At 39.2% G+C, this 23,352-nt stretch overlaps 1 protein-coding gene across 24 annotated transcripts in view; it reads right to left on the bottom strand.

Moving 5' to 3' along the window:
* Positions 1 to 23,352, bottom strand: part of NRXN3 (neurexin 3) — a 1,062,297-nt gene that overhangs the window by 253,906 nt on the left and 785,039 nt on the right. For all 24 annotated transcript variants that reach the window (XR_012995937.1, XR_012995938.1, XR_012995939.1 and 21 more), the window contains one exon: positions 10,704 to 10,885. Coding sequence is in view for 21 of the 24 variants with exons in the window: in XM_076345216.1 (XP_076201331.1) it covers positions 10,704 to 10,885 (182 nt within the window). In the remaining 3 variants the exon portion in view is untranslated. The remainder of the gene's footprint in view (positions 1 to 10,703; positions 10,886 to 23,352) is intronic.

The following is a 23,352-nucleotide window of genomic DNA, read 5'->3' as shown; positions in this document are numbered from 1 at the left end:
CCTGTGATCCCAGCAACACACAAAGTAAGTAAGTTCAGGCCCCATCAGCATTTAAATGGAGAGAAAAAACAAAACAACAAACACACCACACACCACCTGCTGCTGTAAAATCAGTCCTCAGACATTGTGGGCAACAGCAGCTTTCCAAGGGCACTACCCTCGCCCCAGCTGTTGGTATTGAACCCCTCTCAAGATGGAGAAGGAAGCACTGTGAAGCCTTCTGATTTAAGAAAAGATGAACATTCAGAGCCAGCTCCAATTCTGAGGCAATAGCTCTAGTTACATTATTTAATCTCTAATGCCTCCATTTTCTCATTCTATAAGGATGTTCATGTGTACCTTTCAAAGAGATATTGTGATGTATTGTAATTGTATAGATGTTTTAAAGTGAAATGCATGCATACGTTTTAGGCATCATAACAACTGTTAAGGCAATGTTTCTGAATAAGAACAGTGCCCCTTGCTTGAAAACTCATGGTCAGAGAAACTCACAAGAACTTGGATATTAGACTTCTAGCCAAACTCCAGTTCAGTGCAATTTCTCCTCAAAATTGTCTCTGCAGTATCCTGGTAGAACAGAAAAAGCAGCATTTTCTTTCATTTCCCGTGTAAAACTGTGCAGGACTAGTTTTTTACGTTCTCTAGAACAGTTGATTTTCATCCCAGAACCAGCTGCATATCAGTGACCAAGTTATCTTTTCCCTGCACTGAGTTTTGAAATCTTCTAAAATTAAAGTCATAGCGCAAACAATGCGTAACCTTGTTCGGATTAGATCAAGTTTATATTTTGCTAGTAAGATTCAATAATATGTTCCTGTTTAAGATGTTCTTCCTATAGGCTTAACAGAGAAACAATTAATTTCGCTGTATCTGATGTCATACCAAACAGTTGTTAACCTTTGATGAGAAGATTACGTCAGATACCAAGCCAGGGGTAAATTAAACTGACAATTGCCCTTGTTTAATTGCTTCTGAGTAGCACTCAGTATATTTGAATGTGCAGTGAGTTATTATCATACCTTGCTGCTATCCATTAACATGAAGATCAAGAATTTTATTTTACGTTTTTGATGCGACCATAAAGAAGGTGATAAAGGCTTTAATTACAAACAGATTTAATTTAGAAACTTTCAGTGCAATTTATCCAAGCATACAGAAGTAAGACGGGTTGGTCTGAACAAGCTTGTAAGTTTGATGTTTCTTGTAAAAGAGAAAAATAAATATATTGCCAATTGTTACTAGAGTCTACAAATATAAAAGATTTTAGCCACTTTCAGAATGAACACTAAAAACCTCACACTTATCTCCTTCAGGTCTTGGATATTTCAAGAAAAGAACTTCAGTGGAGATTGTCTGGGTTTCGTTCTTTGACCCAGCTGGAGAAAAAAAAAAACCCACACTGCTTCACTCCTTTGTATTTAGTACTTGAAAGAAAACCATTAAGCCAAATCTCAATTTTCTCAGCATCAAAAAGTCCCAGTATTTCCTGGTTTACTCACTCACTGACAAGACTGTGTGACAAAATGTGAAAATCCCAATTACTGAAATACTAAGTGGACATAATGCAAAACAATAAAGGCAATTCAGCTCACGTTTTACTGAAATTATGATATATAATATAGTCCTAGATGACATACTCTACATAAACATTATAGTCACAGGAGAGAGTAAAATAAATATTAAGCCAAACACAGTATTTGTTTATACACTGTACAAGAACAAGCAATAATATAACATTTATTGCCATACAGGGTCTTTGGATAGATACTGTGAGATACTCTGAGATTTGATCATTTAACACCTAATAGCAATTCACAGAACCACAACAAATCCTCAGACAGACCTTCACAGATTAAACAAATTTCAAGCTTCCGAATGTATTTTAAACAGAGGCTATATATTTAGGGATGAATCTCTCACATGAGCAAGCCTGTTAAGATTTTTGCTTCTAATTAGGAGAGTGGTTTTTATTTCTGCACTTACACTGAATTACTAGGGTCTGACTTTGCAACATGTACAACACTAAAATGGGCAAATGTGTATTCTGAAAAAGATGCTGTTAATTCTGTCCACTATACCAAACCATGATCTTATTAGTAGAAGTCTTCTTCCTTGAGGAAGCAGCAAAGCTCTCTCTTTTCATGGAAAAATCAGCAAAGGTAGTGTATTTAGTTACCCATATCTTTAAGCCAGGTTTCACAAAATTACCCATTTAACTTCCCATTGATTCTTCCTCCAATTCTTAATTTTCACTCTCCACTGTCCAGCTGAACTCAGCTGTTCTGCAGAGCTAAAGCCCCAAGATTATTTTCAGATTTGTGACTCTAATCAGGCTAACTCATGGTCCAACTGGCAATTTTACCATTCATGCTAACATCGTCCTACCAGCTCTTTCTTCCATATCTCTAATCAGCTTCACAACCTTCAATAACAACAGCGAAAGCACTAGGATCTATGCACAAACTGTCACCGAGTGAGGAGTTAATGAATCCCTGTATCAAAGCACTGAGCTCCCATGCTGCCTGAATAGAGCTAGGGATCTAAAATCCATCATCTTTAGCCACAGGACATCAGTGCACTATTTCCTGCACTGTTGCATTCAGCTGCGTACGTTCATTCATACACCTGGTACAGCCACTGGCAACAAAGCACGGACTGAAGCTCAAAAGGTCATTGAGATAACTTGATGAGGCGTAGTGCCAAATTGTGCCAGCCATAAACAGACACACTGGTGTGAAAAGCTCCTTAACCTTCAAAGGTTTAGTTTCAACTCATGACCTCCTACCACAGAGACTCTTTCCTGAGAGCTAGTAGATAAAAATAGATGGACCAGTCATTCCTATGCATAATGTGAACTAGTTCAAATATATTAAAAATGCATTTTTAACCATCTTTTCACAATAAAAACAGAAGTAGCAATAACACGTTTTAAAGTTGTTTTGAAACTGAAGGTCCATTTTCTGTCTTCAAATTAGTTTTCCTTTACTAATTCTTCTGCGCTCTAGGGAACAATAAATGCAGCATGCATAAACATATGGGACTTCATAGACCCAAAGAGTTTAGAAAAGGACAGGAAAAGACTGAGGGTGCTTTGGGACAGGATCCTTGAGTGTTTAAATAGAACACTTCCATTAAAAAAAAAAAAAAAAAAAAATCAGGATCTTTGGCAATTTTACACCAGCTGACAAAACAGCCACTGACCTGCATACCTCAAATTTGAGGCTCATTCAGATATCCCCTTCTCACAGACAAAACAATGATGCTGAAAGTCTTATACATTTGCCATGCTTTTTTATTCTATAAACCTGACATAACTAGCAAGCAGTTATCTTATGCTCCATTTTTTGTGTGGATGATCTGCATATAGTAGCCTCTTTATACATTAAGTATTTTCAAAGTACTTGGTCAGGAACAGAGGCCATCTTCCAGGTAAAGACTATGTGCAACGGGTTGACCCTGGCCAGTAACTAAGCACCCACCCAGCTGCTCATTCATTCACTCCCCCTGCAGTGGGACAGGGGAGAAAATCAGAAGGGCAAAAGTGAGAAAACTTGTGGATTGAGATAAAGACTGTTTAATAAGTGAAGCAAAGCCTCACTACTTCCCATTGGCACCCAGATGTTGAGCCACTTCCTGGTAAGGGGAGGCCTGAGCACGTGTAATGGTTACCTGAAAAGACACAGGCCATAACCATCAGCATCCCCTCTTCCTTTCCCTGCATTTTCATTGCTGAGCACAACATTTTATGGTATGGAATGTCCCTTTAGTCAATTCGGGTTAGCTGTCCTGGCTGTGTTCCTTTCCAAATTCTTGTGCACCCCCAGCCTACTCACTGACTTCTGAATTTATTGCAGATTGTCTTTTAACCCTAAGTTAGCCTTTAGGGTAATTTTACCATCCCCTTTCAAATATCTTCAATAATAAATCATGCGTACTAAGCATGTAGTTATAGACATGAAAAAAGCCAATTATAATACATACAATGTACCAAGAAATTAATCCCTACAGCATGCACCACACCTTGTTACACAGAGACCGCAAATGGATTTGCATGTCTTGGTGGAAAGCCTGTTATGCCTTTGGATAGGCTTTTTGTGAAGGAAATAGCTTTGTTATCCATACTACCAATACGTTGGTCGTCTTCTCACTTTCTTAGCTTTTGGTATTTAAATTACACATTAATCTTATTCTTTTCAGCTATTTTCCCCCTTGTCCAGAGAAGCCACAATTTTGGGCAATTTTCTGTCCTCTTACAAACAAATTCAAGTAATATAAAATTTACCAGTCATCAACTAGAAATTACTTTTCCATCTAAAAAAAAGTAGTAACCGACTGTATGCATGCTGTTAATCTGCTTCAATGTTGATTAACACAGACGCACTTAAATCATCTTCTTGTGATCAACATAAAGAAATGGAGTGCAATTAAGATGCAAGTCTCAGCTGAAGATGACTGCCATCCTAAGCAAAAAGGAAGACGTGACTTACAACTTACATTTATTAATATAAATAATTATAGAAAGGAGGTAAACACTTGTGATGTGCTCTGTGTGATCCTCAGAACCCATCTGCAATGCAATAGCTCAATGCTTGTTAGACAGTCTCTTAAAGTTACCCGTTGTTGCTAGGGGACAGTACTACCACCCCAATCCTTGTGGTGCCAGCCCTCTATCTGGCCCACGCAGCTAAGTGGAAACCTACTCCATTGCACACAGTGGAGGTTCTGCTGGGGACATAAGATACTTTTTAAGGTACTGCAGAGTGTGTATGTGTATATATATGTGTCACATCTTATATGAGGGCTATCTTCCCCGTCCTCAGTTACCTTAAATAATATGAACTTGAGTTAGGTTAAAGGCATCTGTAACTATTTAGTCGTAACTTCAAGAATCAACAAACCACAGCTACAAATGTTTATAAAAGATACATATGAAGAAATGAAAGAGAGACTCTGCTGAATCTTCATACACTAACATTGAATCAGAACAGTTATCCCACTCCCTCGTTCAGCTCACTTGCCATCTTGCCTGGTAGGTTAGCAGTCATGGTTTCAAGTCTTCATGCATATGTTAATCCTCAGGTTGCACCTATTAAAAACAATATATTCAGAAGTCTCTGCCAGAGAACTTATCCCTAACAGAAAGCTACATTCAGATAGTTTTTATACATTAATAAATACAGGAGACCTGCAGAGTACTCCCTCAGGTAAGTTGCTTGATTTTGTTTTGGTGGAAAATGTCTTTAGACAGTCCGTTCTTTTAGACCTTCTAAGGTTCCAGACAGTGTCATCTTCTGCTTGAAAGCTCATCCTAACTCCCTCCCTTCACCAGTAGGCAGTCTAGCCACTCTCATTCATCAGTTGTTCACTTCCTCAGCTAAATGTGTTACACAAGATGATGTCTCCTATACCCAGCGAGTGAACAATTTCTTGCTTCAACAAAGAAGCCTCTGCCCCACTTCACCTTTTGGTGATCCGCTGGCATGCTTCAGTATAAAACATCTTTCACTGAATACATATTCCGTACCAATCTGTAGGGGCTCATAATTTGTATAAATGTAATTAGGAGAAATGTACACAGTTCTTAACAGTTTCTTGAATGAAATGAGACATGATGGGCATTAAACACTTTGGAACTGATAATTGCTTATGGGACACTGATGCTCAACCACTGCTGGTACTCCAAGAACGGTATCAAACTCAAAGACTTACTTTGTACTGGTTAAAAGCCTGGAAAGGCAAGAATAATAGCACTATTCTAAATGCACATCAATGCAAACAAGATCAAGATATAGTGGAATGAAATTATTTGTATTCACAAAAATTAAACTAAGAATTTTATACAAGAATAAAAAAGGGGGTCTAACATGGTGAAACACACACTTTAAGAGAAAACTGTATCCATAAAGACATTAAAGGCAGCTAAAAAAAGCAGAACACAAGATAGGAGATCAAAGCAGATCGCCCAATTTTTTTCCATGGTTTATAGCCTCTGTAGATATACCTGCCTGCAAAAACAAAACAGGCTACTCTTAAGGAAACCCTCTTATATCTACTTTCTTGGGTATAAAATGTAACCCTTTTAATGCCCACTCCAAATTTGGCCTAAGAAAGGCTGAAATATTTTGTATCAAGGTGGTTTTGGTTATAGAAAAGTAAAACACAAACACCATTTATTATCTCAGTCTAGCCCTTAAGATTTCCAGTTCATCATACACCCTCTGTGGTTAACCTTCTCCTGATTCCAATTCTTCTACTACTTCTCTCTCTGCTCAGATGACACGGCACTGCAGCACGGCAGTGCAGTTTTGGAGGGAGTCTCCAGGAGACTGTTTGTACAGAGAGGCCAGAATTGTCTCTACAACCATAAAACCCAAACACAGACTTTGGCCAATCACAGTATAACTGAACAAATTTGGCAGAACGTACACGTACATTTTCTTCCATTTATACTCATTCTCATTTAGCAATGCCATCTCTAACGCAGGGAAGACTTTCTTATACTTACTGCTTAAGAATCAGAATATTCTACATCAAATCCTGTACCCTTTAGTTGCAGCCTGGTGCTAAGTGATGGATCCCCATTAGCTTGGGACTACTTAAGCAAAACTCTTCCCAAAATCACTAGCATTTTTGCCCAAGCCTAGAGTTTACTTTTTACAAGCAATTCAGAAACTGGACCAGTCTCACAACACTATTCTGAAGAGCCAGAGGTGAGATGACAGTTTACAATACACATAAAAATGAAAGACTGCAGAATAAACCAGCAGTGCACGTGGAGCATGATTTCTCTCTCCATCACAAGAATGATATCCATCATGACCTGCAGCCGTCTTCCTTCCCCCATTTGATCTCTATGAAGATTTTTGCATGTTGTAAATCACAAAATAGGTGTGGTAGTGTAAAGCGAAGAACATACAGAAACATTCAACCACAACTCATACATGTAGTCTTTTAAGCATCCATTGCGGAAGGCAATTTTCTAGTAGAGGTTGGGACTTGGTGCTTTGCATGAATTGTTGGGGGGCGGGGGGGAATCTCATAAGGAGGGATTTGATGCTATAACAACATTCTCTTTCCACATGCTACAGTCTGTTCACACAAACACCTCATGCTCCATATATGACATTGATCTGGATGGTATGCCATCCATTTTTGCAGAGCTGCCAGCTTATACTTCATTGTAAATCAGGAGAGAAAATAGTTTCAGAGGCTGTAATTTTTTGTCATATAAAAAAAGACACCTTAGTCAATAAATTTCCACAATGTCTGAAAGACTCATAATGAAAAAATGAATCCAAACAGAACAACCGTAAATTAAACAAGAAAATACCTAACTTGTCAATAAGGTATCTTTTTTTGACTTTGAATTTTACAATTAGAAGGAGATTATAAAGAAAATTCCAGAACATAAATGATATTCAAAAAGCAGGCAAACTATTAAGAAGTCTCCTTAGCAGAGCACGAGCCACTTTTACAATCTTTAAAATAGCATCAGATCCTGATAAACCATAGCCTATACTATGACTTTTGGATTAAATTTTAGTTTAGTGATGCCCATTAGAAAACAATGATCACCAGGTGGCTTTTGTCATCTGTTATCACCAACAGAACATCCAGGGAAGTGTGAGGAGGTCAGAATCCAGTAATTAGCACCCAAAATAAAGTCTGTGACTGGAATATCCAGAAAGGCTCCAGAAGAAGAGGTCTCCCCAGTATTCATCCAGGAAAATCCCTGCTACTTTTATTTTATTATTATTATTATAGTTGTTCCTGAAAAAATCAGGTTGCTAAATATACATAAAATAAATTACATTAACATTGGTCTTCCCTGTTTTAATACCCATTTTCTCTTTCTCCTACAATTTGCTTTATGATTTAAGTATTTGCATTTTTAAAACTTTATTTTATTATCAGTTTAATCTGCTTTCATAGCTCTGATCTACAAATTTGTTTTTTCCCCGTATTTCCATTCTAATTTGATCCACACTGCCTTGTTTCTTTTGACACTTGAAAATGGCCTAATGGAAGGACAAGCTTTTGAAGAAAGGAAGACGGAGAGAGTCTTTGAACATGACAGCACAACACATGTGGTAGTTTTCAGTCAGTTACGAAAGATCTTGGTCTCATGGAAAGCTTGCATACATTTTGCTACCTAAGGGGTCCTATATGGTCTTGCATTTTAAATGTCATTTCAAGATGCACCTTTCATTTCAGATTTCGACTTTTTCCGAAATAATCCTGATGTAAGCTTACTTCTGTGACTTTGAACCATAAACCAGAGGTAATAAAGTCTTACAGACATTCAAGAAGCCAATAACATTTGAAAAAAGTTCCTCTTCAACTTTTGTATCGCATATAACAGCATGAGTCTCAGACTACATTCTTTATTTGAACATTTAGGTAGAGTCAGTGATATATATGGTGAACAGTAATACCATACCTAGAAGAGCACAGCAGCATGCCTTTGCTCCTCATGAATGACTCACAAATCCTCCTAATCCATCCTGATCACAAAAGAACAAGAGAAATTAAAGCTGAACGAGTTCTATATATGCTGCTAGTGAATACCTTCAGGGATAAAATTAGCCAAACTACATAGGAAGTGGTCAACAGAACTTTTAGCATTAATATCAGCCACAGTTAATAGCTTTGATTTAGGTATCTGAAATAATCTGAAACTAGCATCATGGCATTCAGAGTAGTTTGAACAAAATATATTGGGAGGAAGCAGAAAAACTTTCATTCCCTTCCTTTCCAAAACTGACTGGAAAGAGAAAGTAATGATTTTTTTTTTTTTTTTTTTTTTAAATATGAACGCTTACACCTCAGGTTCAATTTGTTTGATTTGTTTCAATCTATACAGCAAAATTGGTTCTAATGTTAAAAAAAGATCACTCATTAAAAAGTTCATTTGGACTCATCATATTGATAATATTCGAGACCAAGGTATAGAGAAAAACTATGTGCCTTCATCACGGATGCTGAAAAGACTCATTGTGCAAGTTCTTATCTTAATGAAGGATTAAAATTTCCTTTTTGCTACTTGTATCTGTTGCCCATCTTCCTTCCACTGAGTACCCCAAAGAAGAACCTGACTTCCGTTTTCTCTGGAAAATCCCCCATTAGGCAGCCAAGAGCAACAAGATCCCATGTTAGACTTCTTTTTCTAAGACTGAACAAATTCATATCTCTGCACCTCTCCCCGTATGCCAGGCATACCATTCTCCAGTTAATCGATAGCATTTTACACATCGTATTATAACGTCTGAAGAATAGACATTCTCTTGCTCAGTCATATCCAATCACTTTTGCTTAATGCGAGTTACAGAATTCCAACCCATTAGGCTTAGCATTGTTCACTTTACAAAGTCTTCTGGCATTCTTTTTGTTTTGTTTTTAAGAAAGCAAGAAAAAGTGTTTTTCTTAAAAAAAAAAAAAGTCAGGATTGGATCTCACTTTCATTCTAGCACAAAACACAAACTAAATATTTGGATATATCACAAAAAAAGAGAAACCAGAATTGGTGACAGTCTAATGGCTCAAGGCCATATTCTATCCCATTCAAATGGATCTGAAATTTACAATAAAATTCAAAATAAAACCACTTAAAATGTTGGCAGTGAGTACTAGCCCTGACCCTTGTTTCAGAACCACACTGCAATATACCCAGTGCTTCAACACGATTCTGAACATGGCAAATTCCATCAGCAGATTAAGACCCTCAGTCATTCACATTAGGTCTTTGTTTTGGCCTCTGGCATTCCTCCTGTTTACTTCTATCTTCAAGTTCCAGTGCAATATCAACAACTTGCCAGCTCATTCAAAACCTGCAAATGGCCCATTCCCCTTCCACTGTGAATTAATGCATAAGACATTGGAAATAATCTGAGCATGAAGTAACATGACCAGCTTCTACCTCTAGTAAACTTCTTGGCTACTTTGTAAACAAAGGAAAACAAAGCAAACAACCCCCCCCTCCCCCCAAAGCATCACATAAAATAACAAACTCCAAAAGTTTCCGGTCCTAGTGTTCTCATTTTCTCAAACAATTCAATTCTCCCTAAAGCCACCTTCATTAAAGCTTCCCTACCTTAATATTTGCTCTCACAAAAAAGTCTATTTTCTTCTTGCAAAGTTGTGTTGTGCTAACAACATTAAATTCTTATTCTTTTGAACTATCTTGCTAAAGCAAGCATCAGTTATATCAGCTTGAGGATCTGTTCAGTTCTCACTTAACCTTCTCAGTGAGGAAAAAAACCAACAAACCCTATCGGTCCAGTTCATTCTTTGCCTTCTGAGAATAGTAATGCTCTCCGCCATAAATTCAGCTGTATTCAGGACTGTGCATATGCCACAGTAGATTAGTACTGCTGCAAAATATTTCTACAATTTTTTAATAAACCCTACTGCTATTGAATCTATAAGGCTTTTTTTTTTTTTTTTTTTTTTTTTTTTGCTTGGTTTGGTGTCCACCCGCATCCACCCTTTCTTCTGGCACCAAGACTTGGCTCCCTGTGCATCCCATTTCAGTAATTCTACAAAACCCTAAAGAACTACCTAAGGCAGGTTGATTTGCTGAGTGCTAAAGATATAGAAAGCGTAGGGTATGACACATACTATTTTATAGTAATAGTTTTCTTCAAATGCATATTCAGTTAACAGAAACCCAGGTCTGGCATAGACATGGGCCTATCTATACTCACTATGTGCAGCTGCAGAAAATCACCAAGCCCAGGGGCACTGTCAATCCGAACAAGAATGCCATCCTTCACTGTTGTGCTGAAGCCCACAGCAAGACGGTCTGTCCTTGTGCTCGGTCTGTCATTAGCTGGCCAGGTGTACAGGATGAGACCTCCACTCTTCCCAAATATATACGTGGCACCAGCTACAAAACACAAAACCAAAGAAAAAAGTATTAGTTACCCATTTCATTTACTTATTTGCCAACTTTGGTAATAACGCTATGACTTCCAAGAGGAATATAAGCAAGCATATGCTTTCATTAGTTAAAGGGGTGAAATTAATGCCTCCTACTGGTTGGGCTACTGATAGCACAAGATGACTCCATGAAAATTTATTAATAGAGTAGACGATGGAAATATGTATTTCCAAACTCGACCAGGTAACAGAAGAGGACAACACATACTCAAATCCTTCTATTTTGTGACAAATGACATCATGAGCCCTCTTTGATATTGGAATTGATTCCATATGTGTTATAAGACACACATGAAATGGTGCTTTAGACTGCCCTCTCCAAATTCTCACATGTGTTCTTCCTTCTATAAAATTGTAAGTTTTCCTTTGAAGGACAATGGCTCTGGAATGCTAGATACTTTTTCTGATGGAAGGATATATGAAAGTGAAATAGCTTTTTATCAGACAAAACATACCTGTTCCTTCACCATTAGCCTTGCACCATTAGACTTGATAACAAAACATGTAATTCCCTCCTTATGGAAAGTTCATCCTTCAGATGAACATGGACTCGAGACTCACAAACACTTCCAGAGAGTAATCTAAATGTGCATGTATGTTATTCAGAACATCCTCATGTTCCTACACACATCACAGCAGGGGAACTACAAACAAACAAGCAAGCTTCCTCTTAAAGTATAAATCACTCAAGAAATTTCTTCTGTATACAACCTGCTGAAGTACGTTTTATCAGTTCCTAAATAAAGACAAGCAGCATTTAAGATAAAGATAAGTGAAGAGCTTATCAAGAATGAATGATTTCATTAGTGCTAATATCCCAGACAATGCCAGCTAGGACACTGCTGTTGGGGAAAAAAACCAAGCCACACCTGTTTCAGAAGCATGGGATTCAATCTCATATGGGGATTCAAAGGGAATATTTGGCAGCTCTCCTTAAGGCTGGGCTTGTCTTCAGCTGAAGACTATTCACACACAGTGGGAGACTATCCTTTTCTCAACACTTGCTAAGAATTTTAGATATCTAGTCCACATATTTCCAGCATTGTTCGTCTTTACAGTGAACCTGGGAACTTGTTCCCTGACCTTGTTTTTAAGGGCAACACCAAACCTCTCCAAAGCTGAACACTGTCCTCCCACATTCACGAGGGCCATCTGAGCTGAGCAAGACAGACATGCAAGTGAGGAATTATGGTCACAGATGAAGAAGCTGAGTAGCAAAAGCATTCGGAGTTCACATTCTCACTGGTACTCAACACTCTGAGTTAGAAGCAGGATTTTATAACTCAGCAGTTATAAAATCAGCCCCTGAGCTTCTTGTAAAAATACAGTTAAAATTGCTGTGCTAGACCCAAATCTACAGGCAGGACAGGAGCAACACTTGTCAATGCTTCAGCCACTTACTGCACCTCATCTTCTGAGCACTGTTACAGTGGGTCACAGGCTACAGAATAGTAAGCAAAAATAACCAGCTCCCATTTACTGCATCAGGGATGAAGTATCTGTAGAAAGTACAGGCAATGTACTGGGTACATTTTCCAGTCTGAATGAAACTACAACTGAAGGTCTTTTTTCTTCCCCACCATATACCAATCAGCAACACGTATCAAGCAACCCCGAACAGAGTAAATGTAATTAGATACAGAAAGAGGTGGGATCATCCATGGCTAACTTCTACACTTGCCTACAAAGCTGCAGCTCCACTAAAGCTCTTTATGACCTGAATTCCAAATAAATACTACATATTAGTAGAAATAATGGATACACTTCACCCCTGCTTGAGAGGCTTCTTCTAGACATCTCAGCACACATTACCAAAACAGACATCAAAAACTCAGGCACACAGAAGGGAAATGATTTGTGAACAGCTGACTCAATAACAGAGTGAAAATGAATCCATGTTTCCTTCCTTCCAGGTCTGTGCATACCCACCAGAACATGCCCAGTAAATTCAAACAAGTGTGTCTGAAATCAGGATTAGGTAGGAAATTTCACTCATAATTCTGAATTAACAAAAGAGCACATTGGCATACTGGAATGGTGCACATACATCATTTCAGTTCCAGAAAGATTAATTTTACAGACTGAACTCTATCTCCTCATTCAGCTTTGAACTCAAGATGGAGGTTGCATCACTATTGAAAAATATGTAGAAAGGGGTTTTGTTTGTCTGTTTAAACGCATCCCCAACCATATCTGTAATCTCTGGGTTAGAGAGAGATAGTTGGAGATGACCTGCTAGTGAATTATCTATGGCTTCCCCCCATGCACAGGTATATCAACAGCCCACTATAAACTACACTACAAATATCCGCCCTCAGTTTATCAGTTTGTTTTAAAAGTTGTGTGTATTGCATTACAGACTAAAACAAGGCATAGCAATGTGTTAAGTAAAACAAGATGAATTAACTCATTGTTGATGGCTTCATAGATTAAAACCCACCTTCCAAAACTATTCTCACTTGAATTGCAAGTTCTCCTCCTTTTCTTTGTACTGGTTATCAGGCCCTTCAGCAGCAAAGACAAGCTTGGAAGAGAAGAGTTCGCTATTTATGAAGACAGATGATTTCTTTGCCTCTCTAAGCACTATTTGGCTGCAGGTAGAGCATGTCAGTGCTCCTGTGAGTGCCAGTTAGAACCAATTATGTCTTCATAGGCCTGTCATGGGACTCAACTGCTTAACTGAGCTCATTTTCTCCTCAGAGAACACAGATTTTTGCTTCTAGGCCCAACTTGAAGATATTCATTACTTTGGGTTTATGCACAAAGATGATTCAGATGCAACAACCAGAGCAGCACTGCCCAAACTAACCTGTTAACTGAAGCCTGATGGCCAGCAGTTGTTTCCTTATTGCCCAGGATCAGAATTATGTCCATAATGATAGATAGGCCACTTGTTTGTTGAGTATGTCAATGTCCCTTTCCTTCCCCACCTTTTTGAGGGTATACAGGATACCCATTGCCTTGTTTGGAAAGAGATGGCATATTAATGTTGCACCAGTACCACTTTTTTCCCCAAAGCATGAACAAAATAGTCACTGCAGTCTGAAAACACAAGGTGCGGACACCAAGTAAAAGTGGAAGAGGAAGGATAACAAGAGTTACTACCACACTGCAATCACATGAAAAAAAACAACCCACCCCCCAAAAAAAAACAACCAAAAAAACACCAAAACCCCAAAAACCCAAAACACAACACAGACACTTGTTTTAAATGCTTCTATTTGACTGCAGCAACCATAAGTTTATGGAGTTTAAAACTCCAAGAGAATTGAACAAGACAAACAGTAGAATTACAACCCTGGACTTCAGGAAAGGACATTTCAGCTTCACCAGAACTTGACAAGGCGTGAACAACTCTATCTGGTTGGCCTTGCTTTAAGCTGGAGGGAGTGAGCACGTTGGACTAATTTACCTCCAGAGGTCCCTTCTGATCTTAAATTGGTAACTATCCTTTCTTTGTGATCTTGCAGAGAATTGTAGACTAATTAAGTGAAGAACTCAGTTAAGAAAAAAAGCTGATGAAAATCTGTTCAGCTTGAGATCTTCTCATTGCACCTAAGCTTTGTTACAGACCTCTTTATTACACAAAAGCACAGTTTTTTTTTTTCCAAGACACTTTCTATTCAAGACAGACAATGGATAATACACTGTTAATGAGCAGCCACTTGATATTTAGGTTTTGCTCATTGTTCAAGGTTTCGTTATATACCTCCTTTAATAAATACAACACCAACCGTGCCCTGAAAGTAGAAAGTCTGAGGGACTGATTAATTCCATTGTATTTATTGCTACAGTGCTTCACCACTTCAACTATATAACACTAACTTCAACCTATACTGCGCAAAAAAAGAAGAAAAAAACCCTAAAATCAAAGATATGAGCACACAAAATTATTTCCCCAGTCAGCTGTGAGAAATCCCACTTCTCAAAGTGCCCTGGGCCAGATTTACTGTACCGATGTGTGAGAACAACTGGGAACAGAATATGTTCAGTGACTCTACTGGGATCCTGCACGCAGAATTTGGTCAGCATTGGGAGCTCAGAGAAGTGAAAAAATACATGGTGAGGGAACACTCCCTACAGATTTAAGCTACTAGGACGCCAGCACGTGTTTAGCATACACAAAGCTTATAAACTCATGAACTTATAGTTTGGCAAAGTGGCAGTTGACTTTTCCCAGAAATGACATAACTTGTAACTATAACTTACAACTTTGGTGTTTAGAGATTTAAATATCAGAGAGATGGATATATTGCCACACACGACTGCTGTTATTTAAAGTCCGCATATCTACCTTAAGCAAATTATGTATTTGCTAGCTATATTCATGGACAGCGCTGTTTGATTATTTAGTTTCAGTCAAAACAAAATAGTTTGAGGCAAACATTCATGGAAAATTCCTAACAGAAATTAGGCTTATAACATTGCTTATAACGATAAGCAATGTTATAAGCCACAGCAAATAAAGCCTCCTAGTGAGTTCTGCTAAGAAACATTTAGTTGAATTTGGCACCACCACCTATAATTTTAAATCAGTTATCACTTTTTCCTCATCATCGCCCAAGGACTTCAAAAACCTATCTTAAGAGTATCCTTCAATCAACATAGTACAACTGCAGCAGCTATATCCTGCCTAAAACTAATCCTGTAAAGCAGTAGAAAACAAGTCTGTCACATCTGCACGATATAACTTCTTTTGTGCCTTAGGGATCCTGTGAATCTTCCCATATTAAATATTCTATTGCAAATTCTCTATTTGCATCTACTAAGCCATGAACAGTCCTTTTTGCCTCAGCTACAGCACACGACATACACTTGTTTCACTGTGGCCAGGAAAATGCGACATTTTACAGGTATTATAGCAATGTTTATATATTGAAGGGTTAATTGCAGCAACTGTGCACTGGGATGTGAATATGAGTTTAACATATTATGAATGCCACAGTTCAGATTTTTACAACTAAAAAGTACTTTTAAGATAAGAATTATGAGGAACCCAGGCCAATTTAAAAGCTACAATAATTATATGAGTTAACACAGCAAAATTTATGACCAGGGTCCCACATCCCTTCGTGACAACATTGTTGCGGGCAAAACAATCTCAACTAGGGTAATCTCACTTAATTAGTTTTATTGACAACATAAACTTTTAATTACTGATGCAGGCATTGGGAAACAAAGACAACAAACAATTAAACACTTAGGGAAAATACCCTTCCTTCCCCTTCTCCAGGCTCAACTGCAGCCCACCAGTTCTTCTCCCCCTTCCTAGTCTCCCCTCCCTCTGGGCTGTAGTGAGACAACAGGCAGTGCAGGAGGTCAGGGTCAGTGCACAGAGGTTTCTTTCCAGCATTCCTCGATTCTTACTTACTTTCTGTGCTCCAGCATGGGTTATTGATGAACTGCAGCCCCTCAGGGGTGTCTATGCTCCTGTGTGGGTCCCTCCACAGGCTCCAGTCCCTCAGGAGTCTCTCTGCTCTGGGCCGCAGTCCCCTCAGAGGCATACCTCATCCAACACAGAGTGCCTTCTTCCAAGAACGTGTCTCCAGTATGTCCCAAACAATGTCCCCTTCCACATGCTTCTCCCTGAACCTTCTTCTGTGTCCCCTCCTGCTTATCCTTTGGTATCCCCTCGTGTGCATCCTCCCATGAACCCTCCCATGCTACCTCTCCTGCCCCCAGGGGCTATCGCCCTTTCTTAAACATGTCCGAGCAGCAGCACCATGTGCTCCTCTGACAGGTTGAAGTTTTGGCATGTGGTGGGTTGTTTTCATCCAGGTCAGAGCTGGCTGTGACCACACACAGGGCAGTTCACTGCCTCCTCCCACACTGGGTGCTCTGCAGCCCCCTGCCGCTCATGACCCAATACAAACATAAATATCCTGATTGTGGTGGTAATTCGCCAAAAACATGAGGTACATAAACCTAATGATAACATCTTCCTACCTAAAATAACATGAAAAGGCATATGCCTTTCTCTCAATTATTATGTCTTTATTCTCTTGCATAGAATTCTTAAAAAAGTGTAACTACTGTTTTACTTCTTAACATTTTTGTAAAAGGACTGGAAACTTACTTTTACATTCCTCAATAAGGGGACAAACGGAAGACACATGATTTTTAAACTCAAAGACTTGTAAGTATACAAACAAAAGAACCCTATTGCATTTTCCTTATCCATTGCTTGTTTTTTTTGGACTTCCCCCCTTCCCTTTTTGTGCCTCCTTTACGGTCCTACTATATTTTCTGCTTAGTCCGGTAGTTCTAATGAGTGTCTTGGAATACTTCATATGCTGGTGTAAAGGTCCTACCATGTTTATTAATAATCATAACCTTCTGCTTTCTAACAAGAAGCTATCAGTTCAACTACAGGAAAATTTGTGATGATGGCATTTTGCTCTTTCTTGGCAAAAACCTGAAATTTAGGTTATTTTCAAGTAATATTGTCAAAGGATGGAATCAGTAACACATTGTACGTGACCACAGGTAGTTGTTACACGAGCAAAGCAAGACCAAATTCACATCAGGAAGGAAACCTTGGTAGCACCTGTAATTAACAGCCCTTTAATCAGCAGCCCTTTAAAGCAGCAGTTAAATAATGAAGACCAGATAGTTTATGCAGACATTCAAATATTCCCACAAATCATAGAATCATAGACTCATAGAATCATTAAGGTTGGAAAAGACCTCTAAAATCATCAAGTCCAACCGTCAACCCAACACCACCATGCCCACTAAACCATGTCCCTAAGCACCTCATCTACACGTCTTTTAAATACCTCCAGGGATGGGGACTCCACCACTTCCCTGGGCAGCCTCTTCCAATGTTTAACCACTCTTTCAGTAAAGACATTTTTCCTCACATCCAATCTAAACCTCCCCTGGTGCAACTTGAGGCCATTTCCTCTTGTCCTATCGCTTGTTACTTGGGAGAAGAGACCAACACCCACCTTGCTACAACCTCCTTTCAGGTAGTTGTAGAGAACGATGAGGTCTCTCCTCAGCCTCCTTTTCTCCAGGCTAAACAACCCCAGTTCCCCCAGCCGCTCCTCAGAAGACTTGTTCTCCAGACCCCTCACCAGCCTCGTTGCCCTTCTCTGGACACGCTCCAGCACCTCAACATCCTTCTTGTAGTGCGGGGCCCAAAACTGAACACAGTATTCGAGGTGCGGCTTCACCAGTGCCGAGTACAGGGGCACGATCACTTCCCTACTCCTGCTGGCCACACTATTTCTGATACAGGCCAGGATGCCATTGGCCTTCTTGGCCAACTGGGCACACTGCTGGCTCATGTTCAGTCAGCTGTTGACCAACACCCCCAGGTCCTTTTCCGCCAGGCAGCTTTCCAGCCACTCTTCCCCAAGCCTGTAGCGTTGCATGGGGTTGTTGCAACCGAGCAACAACCAGCACTTAGCCTTCATTAACCTCATACAGTTGGCCTCAGCCCCTGGTGACCCTTGTCTCATTGTACCTGATCTAGGCGGTTCATTTACTATTTCCATCACCAGAAAAGGCACTAGTAAAGGAATGCAAGTTAGATAGAATACTGGCATGAAAGCAAGTGAGAAGAGATCAGGCATACATCTGCAAAAACTCAGTAAGGAGACAAAATTTGCTGCAGCAGGAAGCATCATTATTTGGTCACATAATAAAAATGCAATTCCCAAAAGCATGGTATTTAGAGAGCTATTCTGCCCTAGCAAGTGGAGACGAACAAAGTAAAAAGGAAGAGCTGCTAAGACCAATTTCTGTTCTAATAGAAGACTGATAAAATAGATTGGAGGTTTTGCCTGAAATCTGATCAATCTGATTGCTGCCCCAAAGATTAAGGTCTCTCCCATATGTTCACAACTTATGGTAAACTGCATATTTGATCACTCAGTTTCTGGTCAGGGAAGCAACAGTGGCATAGCTCTTCAGGCCTTAACTCAGTAAGACAGTTCAACATCTTATTTATTTATGCTTGCTACACTCTTGAGGAAAAACGAGCCATGCTTTGAACATCAGCTCTAAGGCGTAGTTAAAGCAAACAATACAGATTGCATGAACCAGAAAAGAGCACCAGGACTTTCAAATGGCTTCTGACTATTTATTGCTCCCCAAAAGTTTATCACGTGGCAACATAGACAATAAAGTATCAGTTGATACCGATACACTGTCAAAAGGACATGAATTAGCTGAGTAAAAACAAAGCTTCTGACAGTTGTTTTTCCAACTTAACTCCTTCTGGACACATCAAATGGATTTGCACAGCATGTGTGGTCTAAGTTTCCTCTAAGTGAATTTCTTAGGAGTAAAAACGTTGAAAAAGTGACAACAGAATATTTTGAAGACAAAGAAATGCAACAGTGTCCATATGCATTAAGAACAACAATAGTGGTGAAAATAGGTAAAGTTTTTACCTAGTTTTGCAATATACTCCTGAATAGCATAGATGATTTGTCTGACTATTCATTAATTGAAATCACGTGAAGTGGATCAACTCTAGGTGTGCTGGAACATCTACATTGTCTAGAGATGACCTAACAGGTGTTTCCCATTTCCATCTTCTGTGATTTTTTTTTTTTTAATTACTCCTATAGGTGTTGTCCACTAAATGCACTGCATACAGCTTTTTTGCCTCACTATTACACTAGATGTAAGATAACATTTCCAGCTACCATTATCAAACAAATTAGGAATGGAGAAAAAAAGATCAAGCAAGAAGTGATCTGACTGCATTTAGGAATAATAAATGGTTTTCAGATTAAAAGAAAGACATTAACAGCACTAGTACCAAGTAGTGTGCCAGCCCCATTCCTTCTGCCCTTCCATATTTACAAAGGCATTAGTCTTGACAGCAGCTATTCTTCCTTCTCCAGTTATAAACTGTCATCCAGTTACCCTCAATCTTAAACTTAACTATGTTGTTATCCTAACCTTTATTTTACTCCTCCTCTTCCTATCTCACTTCATGTCACACCAAATAAAAAAGTTCTTAGACAAAAAAAATTAATCAGGGCTCAGGAGACAAAAAATAAGCTAGACAGACACACCCTCTGCCTTCAAGCATATACACCAATGTTCTTACAGCATATGGGATGATCTGCAATATCAGGATATTCCAGGGACGCCTTTGAGTTACTGTCACCTGATCACACACATCAAGAAAGAGAAGTCTAGTCAAAACTGAGTATCATCAATCAGAACCACTCTTCCTCCTCGTTCTCCTAAAGACCCACTCTCTGGCACTTGCGCATCTCTGCCCCAGTTGCTGCATTTTCCACACCCTGAGTTTAAAAGGTCTCTGTCTATTAATAGAAACACCTGCTTGATTAAAAAAAGGAGGGGAGGATTTTGAAAAAGATTAGAGAGGATCTAATCATCATCATCATCTGGCTCACTTGACCATTCCATCACAGGATCCTTCCTAGAAGAAAACAAAGACAGACCTGATACTTTTTATGACATCACTGCTGAAACATCCTTTTATTTGCCAAGAGCTTTAAATTGGCTAAGAATGAAGAAAATTTTAAATCCTGAAAAATTGAAAGCTTCCAGTCTAATCCTCAAAAAAAAAACCAAGCTTCCATGCTTAAAAGGAGTTTTCATGAACTAGCTCCTGCTCCTTTCAGGATGCTCTTCTCTTGACAAACCCTCCAAGACCCAGATTGAACACCATACTCATCTCATGTCTCAAAAAGCAGACATTGTTTGACATGAAACTGAAATTCCTTTCCCACTTTAAAATATGAAGGAGCTGCTTCTATACAAAAAAGAGGAGGAGTTACAAAATCTGCAGGACTAACACAAAATGGAAGCAGCAATTCGGATCATGCCTGCTTTCTGTGTTTGCCTTTTTTAATGACAGCAAATTAATGAGTCACTTTCCTCCCAGTAAGTGTGTATCAGCCAACAATTGGATCCGACGGTATGCTACTTCTTATTAGTTACACTGCATTAAAAAGATTGGAAGAGGAAAAGGGGGAGAGCAAGGGAGTGTTCCTAGAACTACTAGAAGATCCAAGATAGCTTATGGTTGATCTACAAGTTTCCCTAGATCAGGGATACTGGGAAGCTTAAGTTTTTTCCCAAATCTGAATTTGCCATGGGGCATGTTGGGGATGTTTATAATCTCAGAAGGAATTTAGGGATTAGTTGCTAACTAAAATGGACCCAAAATGTCCATAGGCATGTCCACATAAACATAACAGATTGCAACTAGGAAAATATTTCAGTAACATCTTCATTTACATTATAACAACATAACTGGTCAGACAAGGATCTGGCTAGTTCACTGTCATGTCTTCAGCACTGATCCTAAGTGGACACCGAGGGAAAACTAAGAGTAGAGCAAGCATATTTCCTTAAAGTACACACCCAGACTATGAGCCTTTTCAGCAATTAACTCAGCCTCATGTAGTTTGTAATCCCAAAGAGATCTTATTTCCAAGTATTTATACAGTCTCTCCTTGAATGCATTTAGAAGTTTTGCATTCACAATAATGACTTACAAACCTTTAGCAATGACTCACACAAATCTACCACTGATGTAGCAAGCTTTTGGCCCCACTAGCCAGCTGTGGGCCCCATCAGAATGGGGCAGATGGTACATCATCCTGTACTCTAGCAACACGACCATAGCCTGTTAATAGATGAAGTGATTATTCCCCTTTACTCAGTGCTTGTTAGACTGCATCTAGAATAATGCATCCAGTTTTGGGGACCCCAATACAAGACAGATATCGACAAACTGGAGTGAGTTCAGTGAAGGGCCACGAAGATGGGTGGCTGAAGTGCCTGCATTGCGAGGAGAGGCCAAAGGATTTGGGCTTGTTCAGCTTGAAGACAACACAACTTCAAGAGGACATAAGGGCAGTCTCACAGCACCTGCAAGGAGGTTATTGAGAAGACAAAGGCAGGCTCTTCACAGTGGTGCACTGCTGGCGAACATGAAGCAATAGGTAGGCATAGCTGAAGTGAGAGAATCTGACTTGATAGAAGGAAAAAGCTTTCTCTTCACAAGGACAGACAGGCAGTCAAACAGGTTGCCCAAGGAGATTTTGGAGTCTCTGTGTGTGGAGGTTTTCAAGACCTGACTACATAAAACCCCAAGCAACCTGCTCTGACCTCACAGCTGACCCTGCTCTGAGCAGGGCTTTGGACTAGAGACTTCCCAAGGTCTCCAGCCCAAGTGATTCTATTGTGTGAAGAACCACCTTTTTCATACTTGCTCTTGGTAAATAGATTACATGTTCCCTAGTTCTTGTACTGGAAGACATAGTAATCTGTCCCTATATCTATCCTCTCAGTGTCAACCTTGCCTTGCTGACTTTTATCGTGCCACCACCCTCAGCCCTTAAGTCATCTCTTTCAATAGAGACCAGTTGTGTTATCAAATTCAGCCCTCACAGCCAGATGACAGATGTCAATCTAGAAAAGGTCCAAAAGGACAATTTTTTTTGTGTGGGTTTTTTTTTGGTTTTTTTTTTTTTTTGGTTTTTTTTTTTTTTTTTTTTTTTTTACACACCACAGAAAATGAAAAACATCATTAAAAAAAATGTACTGCTCATAAAAAATATAGAACTTTCATCTACTTCTACAGGAATACAAAAGGCTTCAAACAATGCACCAGAAGAGATCAAAAGAAACTACCAACACTACAACTGAAATATGAAATTTGCTGGGTAAAAGTGCCCAGAAAACTGTGCCCAGTTACCGTGACCCTTGCAGGACATGTTTACTGGGGTCAAAGTTAACTACCACCCGGAAAGAGACTTCAATAGGTGCAACTGTGACTAAATTCAGTAAAAGTAGATGAAAGTATTTCTTAGCTGCATTCTGCTGCCAAAGAGGAGCTGGAATCTGGATGCATTTTCTTATTTCTTGGTGTTTCCTGATAAAAGAGCGCACAGAGACGATGTCCTTGGAGAAGCCCAGAAGGCAGCATGCCAGAGGAGCTGAATACAGAGACTACTGTTAGCAATGAGAAGCACAGCAGGATTCATAGCTCATTTGGGGCCTGGAGGAAGAATAGGGATGTTAGTTCACTACAGTTTTACAGAATCTGAATGGTAACAAAATGGCCTAGATACAGCTCAGGATGGATGGAGGCCAAATTGCTACTATTGATCTCAGCCCATTCAACTCCCCTCCAAAAAGTCTCTTTCTACTCTTGATCCTTCAGCTATGGTTTATTCCATTAAAACAAATAAACTATCAGGAAAAAAAAAACACCAACAAACCTAAAACCAGAAAGACAACCACTGTTCTCTCAGTTTCCTTTAGTCACTGTAAGTAGCATAACCCTCTTACATGACCAGTTCGCAGACTGGTCCTTCATTGTTCCTTACACACCTGTTCACATTTCATTAGTCATAGGTATTAAAACAGAAAACACAGTTTACGTTTATGGTCTTCACTGCAGGAGATCAA

Source organism: Aptenodytes patagonicus, chromosome 7 (genome assembly GCF_965638725.1).
Source record: "Aptenodytes patagonicus chromosome 7, bAptPat1.pri.cur, whole genome shotgun sequence".
Classification (NCBI taxonomy): domain Eukaryota; kingdom Metazoa; phylum Chordata; class Aves; order Sphenisciformes; family Spheniscidae; genus Aptenodytes; species Aptenodytes patagonicus.
This window is presented reverse-complemented; position numbering and strand designations above follow the sequence as displayed.